The sequence below is a fragment of the Equus quagga genome, chromosome 10, assembly GCF_021613505.1.
Source record: "Equus quagga isolate Etosha38 chromosome 10, UCLA_HA_Equagga_1.0, whole genome shotgun sequence".
Taxonomy (NCBI): Eukaryota; Metazoa; Chordata; class Mammalia; order Perissodactyla; family Equidae; genus Equus; species Equus quagga.
The window spans coordinates 37,502,469-37,524,230 of NC_060276.1; the positions used below are offsets into that span (position 1 = coordinate 37,502,469).

At 44.3% G+C, this 21,762-nt stretch overlaps 2 protein-coding genes across 3 annotated transcripts in view; one reads left to right on the forward strand and one right to left on the reverse strand.

Annotated features, from left to right (window-relative positions):
• Nucleotides 1-515: 515 nt before the first annotated feature.
• NCBP2L (nuclear cap binding protein subunit 2 like) lies at nucleotides 516-14,958 on the reverse strand. Its single transcript, XM_046672846.1, has 3 exons — nucleotides 14,857-14,958; nucleotides 7,126-7,284; nucleotides 516-1,090 (listed from the first exon to the last, which is right to left on the reverse strand). Exons 1-3 carry the CDS (start codon nucleotides 14,956-14,958, stop codon nucleotides 527-529), a joined length of 825 nt encoding a protein of 274 aa, XP_046528802.1. The 3' UTR covers nucleotides 516-526.
• A 2,773-nt stretch (nucleotides 14,959-17,731) lies between these two features.
• The window catches only part of TSC22D3 (TSC22 domain family member 3), a 59,684-nt gene continuing 55,653 nt past the window's right edge, over nucleotides 17,732-21,762 (forward strand). The window contains exons 1-2 of one of the 2 annotated variants that reach the window (XM_046673038.1): nucleotides 17,732-17,896; nucleotides 18,517-18,942. In XM_046673038.1, the coding sequence (XP_046528994.1) occupies nucleotides 17,805-17,896; nucleotides 18,517-18,942 (518 nt within the window). In that variant the 5' untranslated portion in view covers nucleotides 17,732-17,804. Of the gene's footprint in view, nucleotides 17,897-18,017; nucleotides 18,262-18,516; nucleotides 18,943-21,762 lie in introns of those variants that run through there. The other variant, XM_046673039.1, reaches the window with a different exon arrangement.

The window sequence follows — 21,762 nt, forward strand, 5'->3', positions numbered from 1 at the left end:
TTGCCCAGGGAAGAGGCCTAGGGTAGGAAGCGGTGGGGCAGGAGGATTTTTGCTTTCATTATAAACTCTTCTGGATTTTTTTTTTATGTTTTAAAATAACGTGCTTGTATTCCTTCGATAATTTTTTTAAATTTCCAGTTATTCGACTTTATTTTATGCAAGCTCTAGAAAATGATCACTTTGCAACCTGGGAACATGATCATAAAATCCAGCTGAAGTCTTCCTGAAAGGGAAGTTGTGCGTTGACTGATTCAGACCTTACATACCTAATTTATTCCTGAAGACACTTCACTTTGGACCACTTGATGGTCAAATTGGTAATCTGACATTCAGTTTCAAAATTAAGACAAGAACGAAAGAATGTTTTTATTTGTGCCATTTAATAATGTTTCAGAGAGAAAAATACATTGAAAGAGTTTCTGCTCAGCAAATAAAGTAATTTGAACTTGTTATGAAATAGGCTATTTGCTGACCTGGTGTTGTTCTTTAATAGGCTTTTTGAGGGGCTAGAGTGGCAGGTTTTTCACTAGTGGATTCCTCTCCTGTCACGGGCCTGAGTCTGCTTTCCAAAGCCTCCTCTACCAGCATCAAAGTCAAAACGAAGCCCCTCTCTTACCTGGCCTCGAAATCGGCCACGGCCATACCGGCCATACCGTCTGCGCTCTCTAAAGCCTATATCCCAATCTACGCGGATGATACGGTCATCTAGGCGGGTCCCATTTAGGAACCACATGGCATTTTCGGCATCAGCTCTCTTATGGTATTCTACAAAACAGAAATTACATGCCGCTTTCTTGACTTTACCCAGGCCCATAAATACATTCTTGACATCACCGCATCTACTGAAGAGTTCAAGTACATGCTCTTCAGTTGTATAAAAAGATAGATTTCCCACATACAGTGTCGAGCTTTCCTTCAGTAATCTTTCATGCTCTTCGTTGCCGCCACCAAACTGCTGGTCCCCATGCTCGCTCAGCTCCTGGGAGGAGCTGCTGCACAGAATTCTCAGGTCATTGGACACGGTGCCCAGCGGGCGCCGTGAGGGCAGCAGTTCGCGATCCAGCTCGGCAGCAGTGACACTACCAACAAACTGTAAATTAAATTAAAAAAAAAAAAGCAAAGTTACCAGGGGGGAAACAGAAATAAAAAACTGTGGATATTTAAGAGGTTTGTGCCCAGATGCATAGATATCTCAGCTCTTGACCATGAGAATCACGTCAAGGTAAACCCAAAATGGAAAAGTCCAGGCCCCAAGAACAAAGAACATGGTCATAAAATCCAGCTTTGTAAGTCTTCCTGAAAGGGAAGTTACACTGTATTTGCTTAACGCAGCTCTTACATGCCTAATTGATTACCAAAGAACACGTTTAATAACACTATGCTCTTAGAAAGTATGGCATAAAACAGTAAAATGGATCAAATCTTCATGGAGCAAGCAATACTATCATTCCTGATCAAGGGCTAGGCATCAGATAAATCGCATATATAATTCGATCAAAGCACAAATACGGTTGAGACATACTCGCTCATAATTTAAAGTAATGAATTTGCAATTCAAGTCTATAATATGGGAATCAATATAACGTATCGTTAGGTTAAACAAAGAATCCCTATATATATTACCAAGTATACAAGTAGCTCTATAAAACTGAAAAGTCTCTGGCATCATAAATTTGACCTAAATTAAGATTTGATTTTATTAGCAATAATTTCACTTGTCATTTTAGACTTTAGAAGGACTTTTATTTAATTACTCGAATATTCCAAGTCTGTTTAAAAAGCCTTCCCAGAGAATTTTAACTAATGCTCTTTTCCTCCTTTACTAAAATTTCCTACAGCAGTCAGAGGCATTAAAAATGGTTCAATTGATTTTAGCTACACTTTTCAAAGACAGGCATTACTTCCCTCCCTCTCTCTCTTATTTTGCAATGGTTCCAAAATTCGTGTGAAAGAAATACCTGCAGAACTACATTGAAATGCAGATTCTTGCAGCCCACCCTGAAGAGATTCAGTAGATCTAGCATGAGATTCAGGAAGTGACATTTAACATTTAACCTACATCTCTTAGTGGTCCAGACGCAAGTGGTCCAAGGACTACGCTTGGAGAAACTCTGCTGAGAAAATGCATTTTCTTAATGAACATTTAATGAACACTCTTTACTTGTCTAGCACTATGCTAGGTGCTGTGAATACAATACTGAAAAAGGCACAGTGAAAGTATGATTTCCAGAAATCCTTATATCCTCAGCACCTAACATGAACAATGACTTGCACACACAGTAGACAAGCAATAAACATCTGTTGAACAAACGAACGCATGAGTTCAGAATTGAGTGATGAAGCCAGATAAGTAAACAAGAAAATATAAGATGTATTATTAATACTTCTTTAGAGATATACATGGGGGAAAGGGAGAAGGAAACTGACACTTACTGGAGATCTACTTCAAGGTGGGCACCGCATGCACTTTCTATTACATCACACAGGAGGAGAAGCAGTTACCCGGACTGGGGACATTAGAGAAGACTTCCAGAGGAGGGGCTGTAGGCACTGACTCTCAAAGGACAAGAAAGAGGTATGTGTGTGTGTGTATGTGGGAGGAGGATGTAGAAATGTAGGGAATGAACCAGACAGAGAAAATATGTGCGATGGCAGAACACAGTCAAAGAAAAATAAAAGCATAGAAAATTGAAATGAAAGCCTAAATAAAACCAGGTGCAAATGACAGTGTTATACAACTCAAAAAAAAAAAAAAAAGAAAATGGGGGACTGCCTATTTAGATGCCATTTGAAGAGCAGTAAGAAGCCCACTGCCCAAAAATCGTGTTCCTGACAGCCTGTCAATGATGCCTGAAAGTCTGCCACTGGAAACTCATTATTTTGAGTCATTGACAAATTGCCTGGTTAAAAAACAAATTTCCCTCCAAGACTTCATTTCCTTTTTTTTTTTTTTTTATTTTGTTAGTAGATTGGCAGATCAGAGAATGTGATAGCTATAGAGGATTTCATTTCATCCAGGCATTGGACAAAGTTTCCTATAATTTCCCTGTAGATGAGACGGCAAAATATAGGCTAGATGCTCCAGCTGTTTGTTGAGATGAGTCTGTAACTAGTTGAACAAATGAATGGTTTGGTGTCAGACTAGAAGGGAAGTTCTCGCACTGAACAGAAAGACTCTGTTCTTGGCTTCGTCTTGTTTGGGCTCATTTACAATTTTGTGTTACTACAAACAAGAGCTTTCAAAATGATCAGAGCAGCCCAAAGATGGAATGGGCTGCCTTGGGTCACGATAAGCACTAGGCACCGAGGAGTTCAGGCCAAATTTGGAAAACCCCTTGCCTGGTAGTCAAGCAGTGGAGAGGCCCCTTTTAATCAGTGTAGTGTTATAATCAAAAAACCTCAGTTCAAATCTCAGCTTCACCACTTACTCGCAATGTGACCCTGGGCAAAGTACTTAACCATATTGATTTCAATGTCCTTATCTATAAACTGGGGATCAAAATATCTACCTTGAAGCAAATGCAGTGACAATGTCATATGTAAAAGCACCTGACACAGTGCTTAACACACTGTAGGTGTTCAATAAGCAGTAGGTATTAAATAAATTATTCCAGTTCTGTGATCCAGGGACTCAGAATAGGACATATAAATACATATCAAATCTGCTGATGACACAAAGGTAGGCAGGACTTTGAAAGAATCTAGGCAGCCTTGGATGATGCTGAACCCACAGTGAAAAGGTGATGGATCATAGTTAGGAATAAATGTAAAGTATTACTTTTAGATTCAACACATAGCGAAGGACAGAGTGAGGGAGATCTGGAAAGAGCATATGCTTGGGAACCTTGTTTTATAATTGGGGCATCCCATACTTCATTCATTTCTTCATTCATTCAATCAACATTTATGGAGCACTGTGCTAGATTCTGGGGAAATAACTAATAATAAGATGTAGCTCCTGCCCTCAAGGAGCTCACAATCTGAGGAGATATTCAGCTTAAAAGATAAATTACACCACAATGTGATTATTCTACTTACAGGAGCACATACTAGGCCCAGAGATAGCACAGAAAAGGGAGGGAAAACTACAGAAGGAGAGGAAAGGGGAGACAACTTTATAGGGGACATGATCCATGAGTCTTTTAAAAAAGTGATCACATCGTATTTATTTTTTGAATAATCTATTCAGATTTAAGTACGAAAGGATGGCCAAAGTAAGTCTGCCTCTTACCCCTGTGCCCCAGCCACCCAGTTCCCTGCAGAGGCAAATTACTGTCACTAGTTTCTTGTATATTTATCCAGACATACTCCAAGTCCAATTTTGAAAGCTGAAGAAAGGTTTGGCTGGAAGGCAAGAGGTCATTCTAGACAGAGAGAACAGTGTGTACAAAGGCATAGAGGCAGGATGGGGTGTTCAGTTTGATATTATAGGAGAGGATTATAGGAATGGAGACTGGAAGGGTAAGCAGGGCCAGGCTGTGAAAGGCCTTGTAAGGCATGTGGAGCAGCTTAGACTCAACCAGTAAGAAGAGGGAAGCCATGATAGGGCTTGAAGCAGAGGAGTGATGTGATCTGATTTGCATTACAGAAAACTCATTCTAGCACCAATGTGGAGAACAGATTAAAGAGGAGTAGGCCAAGAGGCAGTTGATAAGCTATTTAAGTAGTTAAAAAAAGAGGTGATGGAGAGCCTGGACTATATGCTGTAATAACATAAAGAAAAGACATAACAGATAGATACTTAGAAGAGACTTAAGTCTTGGTGACTGGTTGAATGAAAAGTCTAGGAAGACTCCCAAGTTTCAGGCCTGGACAGCTGTGCAGATAGAGGTCTAAGTCATCAAAATGATGGTAGTGGGGTGGATAGAGGAGGAGGAGTAGATGCGAGTAAGGAAGATGAATTTGTGACATACTGAGATTGGTTTTGAGGTACCTGTGGGATATACCATGTCCCACGTGTTTAGTTGCAATTGAGTATTCAGCTTTGGAGCTCATAGGAGAGGTCTGGGGTTACAGCTCTAGATGAGGGAGTCTACACAACAACAGATAAAAGCACGGAGATAGATGAGATGATCCAAGGGAAAGGTAGAGAATAAGAAAAATCCTGGGAAAGACGAGCATTTAAGGGGTGGCAGAGGAAGAGGCCACAAAGCAGTAACCAGAGAGGAATGAGGAGAGTCAGGAGAGAAGCAGCATCACCACAGCCTAGGAGTAGGCACTTTCAAGAGAGGCATGAGGACAGAAGTGGAGCGAGAGTCATCAATTATTAAATGCAGCAGAGAGAGGTCCAGTAAAACACAAACTGTTCGTTATATTTGGCAATCAGGATGTCACTGCTTTCCTTAAGAAGAGCAGTGACAGGGGTATTCTGGGGTCAGAAAAGGCAGACTGGAGGGAGGGTCAGGGCTGAGTTTTCAATGGGAGCTGAGGAAATGGAGACAGTGAGTGTAAACTATTCTGAAAAGCTTCCATGACAACAGAAGGAAAGAAATAGGGTGAGCACCAGTTGGGGATAGAGTCTAAGGAAGGTTTTATTTGTCTCTTTTTTTTAATGGGAGAAAGTTGAGCATATCTAAATGCTGATGTGAGGCAGCCGGTGAAAAGAGAAAGAGTGATTGAAGAAACGGATGAGTGAGGGATTAACCAATGAAGGAAGGCCCCAAGAAGGTGGAGAGAATGGGCTCCAAAGCGTAAGTAGATGGATTAGCTTTGTACTGGAGAACCTATATCTATTCCTGCAAGACAAAAAGAAAGGAGGTTAGGATGTGGCTATGCGGCAGGGCAGGGTGAGGGCAGGAAAATGAAAGTTAGCATCTGATGGCTTAGATTTGCATAATGGAATAAGAGGTGAGGTCATCTGCTGAGAATAAAGTGGATCATGGGAATAGGTTGGTGAAGTGGAGTGGAGGTAAAAATGATTGAAAGGATGAAGCTTGGAGATGGGTCATTTACAAGGACGTTAAAATCACTCAGGATGGTGGCCAGAATTGGCGAGACTATAAGTGAGGTGCCGAGATCCTCAAAAGTGAGAAAGCTGGAGGAGAGTAGATAACAGTAGGAAAGATTGGAAGAGGGTAGCTATATCATCTCCTGGCTCCACGGGGTAAGAGAGAACAGAGAACCTATACCACTGAACCTTTGGAGAGGTGGTTTAGTAGATGTTAAGTATCTAACCCAAAGTAGTTGCTCAATAAATGTGAAGAGGTGACTTACTGTTTTTTAAGCCAACACAATTATAAAATTGCATTAGAACATCACAGGAAGGAACAGTCCTAACGTACTCAGTGCTGGTCAAACCACACATGGAGCAATGTGTCCATTTCCAGGTGCCTTATTTTAAAGTCAACATTTACAAACTATAATGCTAGATAAGGTCAAGAAATCACTGAGGACTGATTAGGAATTGGACATGTTTAGTATAGCAAAGTGATGGTTAAAGGAAGATATGACAGCCATCATGAAACATTTGAAGGGTTATTTCTGCTCCATATGGTAAAAGTAAGATTAATGGATGGAAGTTACAAAGAGAAGATTGCAAGTCTTTTTCAGCACAGTTTTTCACTTATCCAATGATAAAATGTGAACCTACCTAGTGTATTCAAGTGGAGGCTAGATGAAGGGAGTTAGAAAGGCCACAGTTAGAGAGAGAGAAGATGGAAAAGCAATCGAGTCATTATGGGCCACAGATCAAGTTGATTTGTAGACACTGTGAGAGACTATTTCCTACTTAAAAGAGTAGAACTTGGCTAGGATAGAAGGCCCTCTCTGGCTCTTGCTATTGGGGAAGAATGAGTCAGAGAATCTAAAAATAGAAGAAAAACTTGAAGAATGGCACAAAATGATCACAATCAAAATCCTAAGGGAGGGAGAAGAGAAGGTGGCAAGACAGAGCAAACAAGCTTCCAGGAAACAAATTTTACTGGTCTTCTGGAATTGGCAGGAGGACTCTGCAAAGAACCTTTTCAATGGCTGCCTTAAACTAATGCTTGGTATTATTTAAACTCTGCTGAAGAAATAAGGATTCAGATTCTTTAAAAAGCCAGGCTGTTTCTTGTTCCAGATGAAGGCAATAGCCCTGAGAAAGGAGATTAGAAAGAGCAGGGACAGCAGTGGTATATGCCTTACCTTTATAAGACTGTTTCTACTGGTAGAGAAAGAGATGAGAGTGGCTGTTGAGGCCTGGAACCCCATGGTCAGGAATCTAGCTTGTACAAGAGAAGCTAATGCCTGAGTGAGGCTGCTTAGAGCTCGAAGTGGTGGAAGATGCTCATACGTCTTTAACACCTGTATTTACAAGAACAATTGAGCGTATGCTGAAACAGACAGGCAGAGCCAAAACAGAGACAATGGCCTGGGACAGCCTACAGGAGAAAGGAGAATAATAAGTGACTGTGTAGTGTAGAAGCTGATCCCAATTAAATTAGGAGTGGTGTATTAATGATGCTCACATTTTTTTGTTTGTTTATCATTAGCACTATAAGGCCTTGCTATTAAAAGTTTTACCTGTGGACCAACAGGAGCAACATCACCTGGGAGCTTGTTAGGAATGCAGGATTTCAGGCCCCTCCCCAGACCTGCTGAATAATAATCTGCATTTTAACAAGCGTCAGGTTATTTGTATGCACAGTGCAGTTTGAGAAGCACTGCGGTACAGCCATGTACTGCATAACGACGTTTTGGTCAATGATGGACCGCATATATGACAGTGGTCCCATAAGATTAATTCCATATAGCCTGGGTGTGTGGCAGGCTATGCCATCTAGGTTTGTGTAAGTACACTCTAGGATGTTCACACAACCATTAAAGCACCCAACGACACATTTCTCAGAACATATCCTTATTGTTAAGCCATGCACGACTGTACCAGGTTTCTTAGTCGAACTTTTGCATAGCAAAACTTTCTCCCATCCTCCTTCCTTTTCTCCCTCCTTCCACCTCTCTTGATTTCTCTCATCTTTGTTTTCTTTGTGAACTAATGGAGAACTCTAATCACGGCTAATAGCCCTAGAAGTGGTGCTCAGGGTATATCCAGACAAGGAAAAGAAAAAGGGGGCTGAGAACATACAGTAAGTCATGGGTTTGGGGAGTGGGAAACCACTGACTTGGTTTCCAATTGTACTGTCTGAGCAAGCTTCATCAAGCTCATTGACCTTTCTGACCCTCAGTATCCTCATCTGTAAAATACAGGTCATTATAGTATTTACCTATTAATGCTGTTGTGAGGATGAAACGAGGAGAAGCTATGTAGACTACCTAGCACAGAGCCGGGCACACAGTAGGTGCTCAGTATATAATAGTCATTATTATGGAAAGCCATTCATCTTGAAGTGAGGTTAGAAATTATAAAGAACTAGTGTTACGACCCTCTGCAGACTTCTAAAGTCCCTGAAAGTCGCCATAAGGGCCACATGAAAGCCCCATTCACCTCATCCAATTCAACCTCCTTGATTCCAGCACCAGCCAGCAGTCAAGCTAAAGCATTTCTTATTCCATTGGACTGTCTTCCTGTTTTTGCTGAATTGGTAATATTTTCTACTTTTTCTTTACAAATGGCCTACAGTTCTAGTACATTAAAGCTAAAAAAAAAATCTTTTGTGGGCTGGCCTGGAAACAATTTTTTTCTCCTATCAAAAAAATGCATGTAACCTTCCAAACAATTGACTTCAGAATGAACTTTGAGATCTCAGCCTGTGTACAAGTTGGAGGCTGCCTGTGTGTCTACATATGGAGTGGTGACAAAGGGCTAGATAAACCAAGTCCAGAATTCCAGAAGTGGCTGAAAGGTAAATAAGAATGCTCCAAAGAGTGGAAAGTAGGGCAAATAGATCAAGCTGAGTGCAGAGTATCAAGATTTAGAAAGCTAATACAGGAAGGGAGATACACCTCAGGAAGGATATTAAAAAGCAGCCACAACAACAACACAAACCATTTTTCCACTCTATTAGGTCAGGGGCCCCTAATCAGTAGCTAGGGATCTACAAACAATACCAAGGCCTTACAAGCTATCTCCACAAGATGGTTACCCTCCACCTACCATGCTCTCTGCAATTTTCCTGGATTCACAGCTCAGAGAAGAAGATAAGAAGAGTGCCCCTGGCCCCCAATCCTCCTCACTCCCTGGCAGGTAGCCCCCGGGTTCAGTCAGTTTCCCTCTGCCCTTAACCTCCTTCTTTCTGCAGGAGATCAAAGCTTCAGGAAAGTACAACACAATTTTCCCTTACAAAAAGGAAGAGGACTCCTATATTGGGTAATATGAGATGACTAATGAGATGACAGGGTCCCCAGGATAGATAGGAATGGAAAGCTAGAAACAAAAGACCATGAAAAAGCAGCGGACATTTGTGCCTTCTCACTGAGGTCTTTAGCAAGAAGATCAATTATATCTGGGGGAACTCTGGGTTAATAAGGCAGCAAGCTAGCAATGTCTGATACTCACCATTTAAAAATGCCCATTAAAATCTCCGTGAAGCTCTGAAAAAACACTAAGAGCTGCACTAGCGAGGGAAACTGGGGGGGAAAGTGACTTCCTGTTGCTAGTGGGGAAGGAGTTACTGCTGGCTCTTCTGGGGAGATGGGGTTGGACTGAGGAACATACTTGTGGCCCACGTACACTCTGCCCTCTGATGCAGACAATGAAAGTACCCAAGAAAGATGGGGAAAGCTTTTGATTCACTTCTACCAGGTGTCTTCCTACATTGTCTCTCCTATAGGTGTTTTCCTATAGGAAGAATCTCCTATAGGTTCTTCTTATATTCCTATATAAGTGTCTTCCTATATTCCTATAGGTGTCTTCTATATTGTCTTAGCAGTACAGGGACTGTGCTGATCAGAAAACCAGAGACTATCCCCTTGACTACACATAAAATATCTTCTGAGGCAGCCAAGGTTCTGCTCCACTTCTCTCACCATCAGCTCCTGTATTTTCTATGTGCTTTTGGAGACTACAACTTGAGCACACCACGTGGCCAGTGATGGTGGTAGTGGTGGTTGGTTGGGCCAGCTGTTGTTATAAGGAATAGCTCCAAACCAAAGCATGCTTGGAGATGAAGTCGGGTACCTGAGGGTTACTGTAGATATTCAATAAGAACATGATTGCCTTTCAACCTTGTTCAATTTGCTGTTTTCCTGTTTAACTTGGGGGTGACTCAGGGCTCAAGAGGATTTGTGAGCCTGTTTTGCAGAAGAAAGAAAACGCCTTCGGGAGGTTGCAATCACCTGATCGCCAGCCCCCAGCAGCAGTTGATGCCCAGAAGTCAGGTTGCCCCCTTTGTTTCTCCGAAGTTCCTCTCGCCAAGCCCCTTAGCTCCATAAGCCCTCCCTGCTTTCTGCTCTTGTTAAGGTGGATTTGAAAGAGCCTGTGCTCCCACCTTCTCATTTTGGCCAATTTGAATAAAACTTTCTTGATCTCCAAGCACTGATGTCTCAGTGTTTGGCTTACCGCACATGGGGCACATGAACTTGAAATTAAGAGGTTAGGTATCAGAGACATTACATCTGAAACAATGTAACAGAACAAACTGTAGAATCAGACAACCCAGAAGATCACAGACAGCAGATTCCATCTCAGTCCAGTAGAACCTAAAAATAAAACCACCACCACCGGCACTGTCAATCACCACCATGTACTGTGCACTTTTTATGTGCCAGGCACTATCTTAAGTACTCTACATGCATTATCTCATTGATTCCTTAAAGCAAACACAAGTTGTCATTCAAGTCTGCTAGAAAGGGTCAGGTAATAGTAATGATATCTACCATTTATTGAGCTCTTACTATGTGCTAGGCACTAAGTGTTTTATATCCACTATTTCATTAGATGAATGCCTGGTAGGCACAAGAAAATGGGTTTGGCCTTCCCAATTCATCCTTCAAAGCTCAGTCCAGGCACCACCTCTTCTTCCAGGAAGCCTTCCTTGACCCTTCCAATCTGGGTTAGGTACACTCAGTCTGCATTCCTTCCATCACCACCCTATGCTTCCTTCTATCACAACTTTCATCTCATGACACACACATACTCACTCAAATACCAGACTATCAACTCCAAAAGAAAACACTGTAGATATGAGGATGTAATAATATATAACCTCCATGAAATAGTTCTAAAAAAGAGAGGCTGAGATAAAAGTTGCTCTTGGTTGTTAGATTTGTGGGTGAATTTTGAAGCTTCTTTATAACATCCTGTACTAGCAATTTCAAAAAATAGTATATATTTGTTTTAAGATCGGCCCTGAGCTAACATCTGTTACCAATCTTGCTCTTTTTCTTTTCTTCTCCCCAAAGGCCCCCCCCCCGCCCCCAGTACACAGTTGTATATACTAGTTGTAGGTCCTTCTGCTATGTGGGTCATTGCCTCAGCATGGCTTGATGAGCAGTGCTACGTCTGCTCCCAGGATCCAAACTGGTGAAACTCTAGGCCGCTGAAGCCGAGTGGGTGAACTTAACCACTCGGCCACAGGGCCGGCCCCTCAAAAAGTAATCTTGTGTTACTTTTACAATAAAAATCTTTAATTTATATAAATAAAACATACTAACTTTTTGGCAAGAGATAAAACTAAAATGTCCCTTTCCTTCACTCCTTTCCCCAAGTGCCTAATCCTGCACCCTCCTTAGAGGTAACTGCTGTCAACAATTTAGTTGGAATTCTTCCACAAGAGGATATATTTTAATTTAAGCAAGAGAAAAATGCATCAATTCTGAATAGAGTAAATCCCAGTTGTAATAGAAGGATGGAAAACCAAACTGTAGTAAAATAAATCAATATTTAAAGAAGATCTAGAAAAACTAGAGATTCTTGAGTACCAGGTGCTTATACTACTACCGCTAGTATTACTATCTTTAAAATTATTATAGTGGTAACCATCTATTGAGCTCTAAGAGGGAAGAGTAAAGTGGCCCTCAGCTGAGATGAATAAACATGATACAAGTGCCCATTCATGCACTCTTCTATACAAGTCCCTCTCACTCATACACAACCATATTCAAACATCGTCCCCACATACACACACACAATATCCACACATAGGCAAAGCTCCATATAGAAATACATTCACAATCACAAAGACTCAAATATCCTACATATATAGGATCTTGCTTTTGTTTTCTTATTAACTCTATCCCATTCAAATCAGTTCATAATTTTCCCTTAATACGTGCATATAAATTTGCGCCTTGTTATTTTTGCATATAAAAAACTGAAAGTAAGAATGGATGGCCATTGAGATCATCTGGTCCAGCTCCCTATCCTCAAACAGAGGTGTCTATACTATTTGAGACCTCTATCTGTCTACTTTCTACATGATGATCCCTAAGGACACTTTAAAATTTCCCCATATCTTATTTACATATAAACATCTCCATATTTTATTTCTCCTTGGTCAACCCATCAACAAATATTTATTGAGCATCTTCCATGTCCAAGTACTGTGCTAAAAAAAGTTCATGATTGAGAACATAATAGCTCCTAAATGTGATTGTCTATAAGAATCACCCAGGGACCTCTTAAAATTATAGATCCCTCGTCCCCACCCCAGACCTACTCAATCGGAATCCTTGTGGTTGGGATCTGTTATGGGCTATATCATGTTCCCCTGCAAAATCCATACGTTGAAGTCCTACCTCCAGTACCTCAGAATGTGACTATATCTGGAAATGTGATTTTTAAAGAGGTAATTAAGTTAAAACGAAGTCATTATGGTGAGCCCTGATCCAATATGATTGGCTACTTTCACCTATTAATATACATCGAAGGTTCCTCCATCGCTTTTCAAGGCTTGCCATCTCATTTCTCTTTAACATTGAATAATATCCCATTGTCTGATGTCCTTATAAGAGGAAGACATTTGGACACAGACACATACAGAGGGAAGACCGTGTGAGGACACAGGGGAAGACAGCCATCTACAAGGAAAGGAGAGTGGCCTCAGTAGAAACCAACCCTGCTGACACCTTCTAGCCTCCAGAAGTGTGAGACAATAAATTTCTGTCATTCTCTTCCACTTGCCAGCTGTGTAACCTTGGAAAATTAATTGCATCTTTCTGAGAGCTGTAAAACAAGCCTACCTCATGGGCTTGCTATGAGGGATAAATGGAAAATGGTTGTAAAGTCATAGCATAGTGCCTTGCATATAGTAAAGGTTCCTTCATGTTAGCTATTATTAACATTATAAGGTGGCTGGCCTAGAACAAGGATTCTGAAAAATTCAGAAGATAAAAACTTCAATGGAAAAATGTTACATCTTTATTTTCACCAACCTCCAGCTGAAATTTAGATTTCCTTCAATTACAAATGCAGAGAACAGATCACGGTACTATTAGCAGTACCTGTGACTTTGTCACCGGTAGAAATCTCAAACAGTTTTATGTCACATTACTGTTATTACAGGCCTCTTTAAATATTTTTACACTCATCATTAGTTTGAAGTTACCGTGGTTATCAGAACTGCATTTAGATCTTGTTATTTACTACATTAATAACAAGCACTTACATAACTATATCATAATTTTCTACTTTTAATATTTAGATAACCATATTTCAATATAATTTATTTCCTTCATAATCCTATGTATTTTATTTTATATATCTAAAGACATTGTTTTGAGAAGGGGTTGATAGGCTCACTATACTGTCAAAGGGGTCTTCGGCACAAAAAAGGTTGAGAACGCCTGATCTAGAAGGTTTTAACCCTTACCAGCTATAACAGTCTACAAATCTGTGATGAACGATTGTGAAAAGTTTCAGGAAAGATAATCTGCTTTCCCCACTTAAGAAAGGTTAACAAAATTGAATATCGACAGTAGGGAAATGGGCTTGCCTAAAAATCACTGTTGTGTGCCTTAACTTGAAGCTAACTAGATTGTAAGTACTTAGAGGGCAGGTACCTATCCTCTAGCTATGCTATCTAACCTCTCTGTTCCTCAGTTTCCTCTTCTTTTTTCTTTTTGTTGGAGGAAGATTAGCCCTGAGCTAACATCTGCCTCCAATCCTCCTCTTTTTGCTGTGGAAGACTGGCGCTGAGCTAAGATCCGTGCCCATCTTCCTCTGCTTTATATGGGGGACGCCTACCACAGCATGGCTTTTGCCAAGTGATGCCATGTCCGCACCTGGGATCCGAACTGGCGAACCCCAGGCCGCCGAAGCGGGACGTGCGCATTTAACTGCTGCGCCACTGGGCCAGCCCCTCCTTGTCTTTTCAGTGGGGATGATGGTAATATCTAACTCACAATATTGTTGTGATAATTAAATTGGATGATGCCATGTAAAGCACTTGGCACATGGTAGGTAATCAAAAATCAACTATTATAATATTAATCATTATACCAGATACCTCAATTTCTTTCTTGGCTCTCCAGAGTACAAATAAATGTCTTTAAATATATTAGTCAGTAAATCATTGATTGCACTTTTTCTTTGAGTATGCAATCTTCCTAAAACAGATGTTAAGCTTTACAAATGTTTGATAAACTCATCATTAAAAAAACCACCTAATGGTTAAAGGCACAAGCTTTGAAATCAGAAAGCCGTGGGCTCAAATCCAAACGCCACTAGTTACTACTTATGTGACCTGAGAGTTTCTTTAATGTTCCCAAGCAGATAGCATCACTGGAATCATACCTACTTCGTAAGGTTGTTGTGAGAATTAAATGACATAATATATGTAAAGTGCCCGGCACATAGCAGGGGCTCAATAAATATCTATTCTTTTTCTTAATAATTGCTAAAAGCACTGCAAACTTGTGAAGTGGGAGGATTTCCTTAATGTTTCACACAAGTTCCCCCAAAACCTGGCTCTCAAATCCCTTTCCAGCCTCGACTCTCACTGTTCCATCTCTCGCATCTTATTCTCCAGTAACACTGACCTGCTTCGCAACCCGCACCCGGCCGCCAGCATACACACTGTTCTTACCTCTAGGCCTCTGTTCTCTACTCTCTCCACCTAGATTGCCCTTCCGTCCTTCCATAGCCGACCCCTCTTCCACACTCCCACAGCACTGCTCCCCGCCACACACACAAGGCCTCCATCCTGAATTCCCATTTGTACTGTTTTTGTCTCTTTACATATCTGTTTACCAGCTAGGCCCTGAGTTCCTTGGGGGCTTGGGCTGTGTCTTATTTCCCTCTGATTCCCACTAACACAGTACCTGGCACAGGGCAGGTGCCGAGTACGTGACTGTTGAATGACTCCATCTGAGAAGGAGGTGCCTGGTATATTCCCTTTCTGCTCCACCCAGAAATCCACCAGCTCTGTCTGGAAGTGAGGCCCCCTCTGCTGGCTGGGTTTATACAAGAATGGTTTGCTGCTTGGAGTCTCTCCATCCAACCCAATATATGCGAGCAAAGCACGGCTTCACAGAGAAGAGCCAGGGAGGTCCTGCCCAGTCAGCCTTCACACAGAGGTATGCTATATGCCAATACAAGCCGGACTTGTATGCAAACATGCAGCACGTTTCTGAACTCTATCTCTGAACTATCTAAATTGTTCTATATCTAAGTTATATTTGCTCTTGATCAGCCTGGATATAGTATGCAACGCTGTGCTGAATTATTAACAATACTGCTTGAGAGCAAGGACTACAACAAGGGAAATGTCAAGGGGACAAAATCTTGAGTTTAATGGTGTCAAATGCCAAGAAGGAAATACTTCCACCGGGGCCTCATCCCAAGGTTACGCACAAAGATAAGAGGACTCAGGCAAGCAAAGAAGCAAAAGGCCCCAGTAGTTCTCAAAATACAATTCAAATAAACATTTATGGAACTAATATATTTTATTATAACATTTAACATAAAATAATTATAAACAAGAGGGAAAATCATAAACACTGTAATTAAAAAACAATTCAGTAGGCTATAAGTCTACACAATGTGCATGAAATTTCATATTCTATTACCTCCTCTGGCTTTTACCCAAGAACATTAAAAAAAACAAAAACAACAACGAAGAAGAAAAGGGGAAATTAGCCCCTCTGAAGGATTGCGTTTTGAGAGAACAAACGGAATTCTCAGCAGTCTGTGTGAATACAGGAACCACATTCTCAGCTCTGCTGGTCTTGTCAATGACCTCCAAGCACCTCTCTCATCTCTCATCTTGGGATCCTGTCAGGAGCCGGGGATACAGCTTGGTTTTGGTTTTCTGGCCCCTACAGCAGAGAGAGTACAGCCTTCCCTCCATTTCTGAAAATTGCCAGGCCCCATGTAAGACCCCCAGAGCCTTAGGAACAGGTGTCTGTTGGTTGCCTTTTCCTCCTAATCACAGGGCTGATGCTTGTGGTATCTGGAGGAAACTTCAGATCTATGGAAGCCCAATACACAGCGACTCAGGCAAGTGGCGCTCAACTAGAAAGAGGGTGCCTCTGCCCTGACTGGTGTCCAGGCACGCAGCTTGGCTAGGCACCCTCTTAGTGTAAAGGATCTGCCTCATCTTGCTTCCTACTCTCACAACCAATGCAGCGTGGGTTCCACTAGGGGGCACCTCTGGTGTCTCCCAAAGATCTCACTCTGTGATCCACCCAGGGCACATTCATGTCTTAAACACAAGATGGCGGTATACACTGCTCTATTGCAAGGGCCATGGGCTTGTGAATGAAACGAACCGAAGGGTGGGGTGGGGAGTACTGACAAACTGAAATCCATTTGAGTTTTATGCGAAAACCGAACATCCTGAGTATTTTGAATCTTTTTCAGGAACCAATAATTATCGAATCTTATACATCTAAAGTGTTCCAAGTCTCCAAGTCCTGAGACACCCTGGGTCTACCGCTTGCCCGCTCATCACATCCCTAATTTCACAGAGCTGGGGTACGACCCAGGGCACCAGCTCGCCTTGTTCTCCACAAATCTGCCCTTTCACCTTTCCTCAACTCCAGGGTCTCCTTCCCTTCAGAGCCAAGAACCGACCTGGCGGCAGTTTTACGACGACACCCTAGTGCCCGTGAACATCCAATCACCACATCTCTTAAAAGAGTAAGACAGAGATCACCGATGGTGCCAGAGGGGGATCAGAAAAAAGAGGAGGGAGTGAGTTTGGAAAAATAGGGGAAGATAAGTGAGGTGAGGAGAAAAATGCGGTGCTGAAGCGAGAGAAGCGAGGGGAAAATAAAATGGGAGAAATAAAGGGGCACCGGGGAGAGAAAAAGAGGAATAGAGGAGAAAGGGGGTAAATAAGGAAATACAGTATGAGAGAAAAAGAAATAAGGAAAGAAAGAGGGCAAGAAAGAAAGGGAAGAGAGCGGAAATGGGTAAAGAAATAGAAATAAGGAAAAGAAAAAATGAGAGAAAATGAAAAGAGTGGGAGAATAATGCTGAGAGAAAGGAAGGCGGGGGAAGGGGGTTTCGGGGTGAAGGGGCGCAAAGGGAAAAGAGATTGAGAGGGGCTGGGCAGCGAGAAGCCTCCTGGGGATCCGGCGTAGCATTCGCGGAAGCCAGGACAGAGATGGCCTCAGATGGGGTTCAGGGAAGAGAGGCGAGAGCAAGTGCGGGAAGGGGGAGATAAGTGAAGTGAGGGACAAAAACCGAGGAGAGTCTGAGCGTGCTTCTGCGAGTTTTGTTCAAGGCATTTATTGGGTTCTCTTGATGTGTGCCTGACATTCTCAGACTCTCTGCGGGGGCAACCTCTCTCTTTGCACTCCGCCCCCGAAAACAGGCTTGTGGAGGGCGGCAGTGTACAAGGCTCTGACAAGACCGGCTCTCGAGAGGCGTCTCTCCTGTAGAGAGATTCGTCCGCGGTGGGACAAGAGACACGTGCCCTCCCGCCGAGCTCGAGATCAGGGTGGCGCGCCGGCCCCGGCCGCTCGTACATTTCTAGCCGAGGATGCGCCGTGAGCAGCGAGAGAGTCGGAGCCGAGGCGCCGGGCGCGCTGAGGGAGGGAGAGCCGGGTCCGGCTCCCGCGAGCGCGGGCGAGGGTGCGAGCGGCTGTGTGGGTGCAAGGGCGCGAGGGTGCGGGCGGGGCAGAGGCGGAGGATTGGGGGCAGGACGAAGCCGGCTCCGGGGCTGGCGCTCGCCGGGGGAAGCGGCTGAGGAGCGTTCTCCGCCGGCCCCTCTGGGATAATTTACATGCTGTCACAGCCCGGTGCTGACTCCTGGGCGTGCAGCTCGCTCACTCGCTCACTCGCTCTCGGCTCCTGCCACCGCTCCGCCGGCACAGCCCAGGGGAGCCCGAGAGCGGCAGAGCCCGCGAGCCGGGGAGGGAGGGAGCAGAGAAGGGAAGGAGCGAGGGCGCGCCCGGGTTCTCCCTCTGCCCTGCTGCCCGCCCTTCCTGCTGCTACAGGTCCGCCCCGATCCCCGCTCACACTTGGGAAACTTGGGACTGCGCTGGGGCCTCGTGTGGCACCTCAGGGGGCGGCCCCAGCCTCTAGAGGAGGGGGAGGAGGAGGAGGAGGAAGAGAAGGAAGTGAGCCCGAAGGATCCGCTCAGAGCTGTTTGTCCAGCTGTTTGTATTCGCACCCGGAGCAGCGCAGCCAGAAGGGGACCAAGCCGGGGGTGGCTGGCTTTAGGCGCTAATTTCCAACTCTTCTCCTCACAGCTTGTCTGTTCCAGACACCCTGGAGTCCCTTCAGACCAGCCCAGAGGGCGCGCACCTGCCAGCCGCCCCTGACCTCGAAGGCCAGGCGGCCCCCGAGCCTGAGAAGATGGCCAAGCCCGAGACCGACTGCCGCTCACCTGTCGGCCTCGACTGCTGCAATTGCTGTCTGGACCTGGCCCACCGCAGCGGGCTCCAGGGAGACAGCGGCGGGGACAACAACAACCCGGGCAGCCCTACCGTGAGCAACTTTCGGCAGCTGCAGGAGAAGCTGATCTTCGAGAACCTCAACACCGATAAGCTCAACAGCATAATGCGGCAGGATTCGCTAGAGCCCGTGCTGCGGGACCCCTGCTACCTGATCAACGAGGGCATCTGCAACCGCAACATCGACCAGACCATGCTCTCCATCCTGCTCTTTTTCCACAGGTGGGGGGCCGGGCACGCGGCGGGGGGGGGGGGAGGGGGAGGCACGCGATCCCAACTCGCACCAGCCTCTGCTGGACCCTCGCCTCTGACAAAAGGGGCAACCAAGAAGTTCATGGGGAGCCCTAGGGGGGTCAGGCTCCTCCGCTGCCATGACCCGACCCTGAGGCTACCTGGAGTCCTAGGGCGACTGGGGGGAGGCCCGCAGGTGGGAGCTCTATTTTGAACGGTGGCTGCAGAGGCTTTTCTGGGAAGATGATGGAGTTCAGACGGTGGACAGAGCTCTAGATGGTTTGGGGGTAGCTGGCGGCACCCCCTTCTCAAATGCATGTATTTCCACAGTCACTTTGGAGATTCTGCTCTGGGATGCTCTTGGGATCTGAGTTCCACCCTTCTCCAAAGCTCATTTTTAAATGTGCAAACTCGGATTGAAACTGCAAGGGCTTTTAAATTACTGAGCGGCCCTGACGGACATTGAGGGCAAGCAAAATGTCCAAATTAAGCTGCTGCTGGTGTGGGGGAGGGTGGGAATAAGAAATATTGGAGACCTTTGAGAATTTGTTTAGAGTCTAGATGGGGGGACCCCCACCTCCTCCATGGATCCCAGCCTTCAATTTCAAATGACGGCTAAAAGCAGCCCCAGAGAGCATCCTAGGACAGGAGAGTGGATGAATCCATGTCTCACAGGCGTGTGTTCGAGTGCTGGTCAGACTTTCTAGAAATCCTGCTGAAGGGCAAGGAAAGGAGAGGGGAGGGGTGACACACAATGGGAAGACACAAGGTGGCTGCTGCCCTCCAGTCTGAGACACTCTGGTGAAAGCCAGTCCTGGAGGGGTCAGCTGAGGCAATTTCAAGGCGAGGGAGGCAACTTCAGGAAATCCAGTTGTGGGTTTGGTGTTCTTAGAGCGTCGGGACAGGGCACTGTGTGTGTGTGTGTGTGTGTGTGTGTGTGTGTGTGTGTAAGGGGGTGGATTTTATTCTTTCTCAATGACGCAGGTTGTGTAAGAAAAAGAGAACCCCGTTGTGGGAGACCTCGGTTGTAGTACAAGTTATGGCTTTACCTCCTGTGTGAGCCTAAGCAAGTCGCCTGACCTTTTCTGGTCTCTAAGGTTCTTTCTAGTTCTGACATTCCAGGTCATGGGCAGATGGTGTGCTCAGACAAGGTAATAAGAAATTTTGAGCATCCACAGAATATTTGAATAATTAGATGGCTTTTTGGTGAGGCACAAGTAAAAAGTTTTGAAAGCAATTGAGATAGGCAAGAACTACCCTCACTTAGTGCTAAGACTAGATTTGTTTTCTCAGCCCCAGAAGTTCCTGGAGGGAACAAGCGGGGCTGCTGACTTCGTTACTATTATTATAACAAGTTGTATTTCTCAGGCATTTTCCACGCCATCAAAGCCCTTTCTCACCTGTTATTTCACTTTAGGTATCAGTTTATCTCATTGTCTCAAAGAAACCAGGCCGCTTATGGAACAGGTTTTGAGGGAATCTTCATTTCTGGTGAAAGATTACTACAAGTTTATCAGACCACAGGTGCTGTAACCCTGCGGAGCTAAAAGCCTAACAGGCTCTTAACAATCCAGCTCTGCTCTCAGGAGGAGAGTGGCGGCGGGAGGAGGGGTAGCAGAGACACTTGGAAAGAGTGCCTGTAGGGTTTGCACTCTTTCAACTGGGAGAGAAACTGTCCCAAAATGGCCGTGATGAGGTGTAAGAGGGGATGCTTCCTCAGCTCTGGTTCCTAGGTGCGGGGCCTAGGACCATCAGACCTAGGTAGTGAGTGTGAGGCTGAGAGCCTGAGATCAAAATGTTGCTTGTGCCACACCTTGGGAGGTTTTCTGGTTGTCCGGGTTTCTTAAACGGAGAAACCTCCTTTGTCACCTGCTCCATTGACACCAGTCTGTTGACGCTTGGTTCTTGGCAAACCCTGGAAATGCTGTGTGGTGGAGGCACAGGGTGCTGAGGGCATTGGTGGGGGGAGCAGGGCGAATTGTTGGGATTGTTGAAATTGTGTACCTGAGCACCCTGCCTCCTGGAATTAGAGCAACTCCGCGTCCCAAACAGCTGAGCAGCGAACCAGCAAGCCCTCAGGCTTCAGTGCGGCTAGGGAGCGACGGGGTCCTGTGGTAATAGGCTTATAGTTCTAGCAGGACAAAGCATTCTCCCATTTTCCTGGACAACTGGGACCTTAGAGATTGGGGGTTCTGAATTTGCTTTAGGTTTTGCCCAGTATGACATGCTCATTAGCCAAGTAAGAGACCAGTATTACTAGTCCTGGGACTTCGCCAACATCTGAGCTGGACGGTTTTCTCCAAAGTGAAAATTCCCACTTTCTTACTTTGTTTATTCCCTAGGTTTTTATCTTCATAACTTAGCCATCATTTCTACTTCTGTTCCACTTAATGGTTTGATATTTCAAATGCCATCATTTTTACCTCTATTCCTTTTAATGATTTGATATTTCAAATTCCCACTTGGGTGTCTTTTTCCTTTAATTTGCCTACTTTCAAAACTGCCTCTTCCAGGGAAGCAACTCTCCCTGCGCCACCTCCTGCAGCCCACTCCTCTGCTGAAAGGGCTCCTATATTCTTGAGACTAAGAACGGGGCACATCCTTATTTCTAACTGGTGTGTCTGCTTTGACCTGTCCCTGGCTCCCAGCTTAGCTCTTGGTCTCCTTGGAACACAAGAGTGTAAGCAATGTGAGGCTGGGCTGTGTTGTACCCTCGCTTGGTTTTTCCTTGGCTTCTAGTTATACAGCCAGTAGTCAATAAAGGTTTTTCAGTTAGATGACTGCTTAATTATTGGTGTGGTCATATGTAAA

What these genes read in the sequence shown, in the direction of transcription:
- NCBP2L (XM_046672846.1), bottom strand. Translation starts at nt 14,958, where the DNA reads ATGGAAGGACGGAAGGGCAATCTAGGTGGAGAGAGTAGAGAACAGAGG. An exon ending in GGGTGCGGGTTGCGAAGCAG is followed by an intron (nt 7,285 to 14,856) that starts GTCAGTGTTACT and finishes TTGTAAATACAG; the next exon opens with GTGTTAAAGACGTATGAGCA. An exon ending in GTAGAAACAGTCTTATAAAG is followed by an intron (nt 1,091 to 7,125) that starts GTAAGGCATATA and finishes TTTAATTTACAG; the next exon opens with TTTGTTGGTAGTGTCACTGC.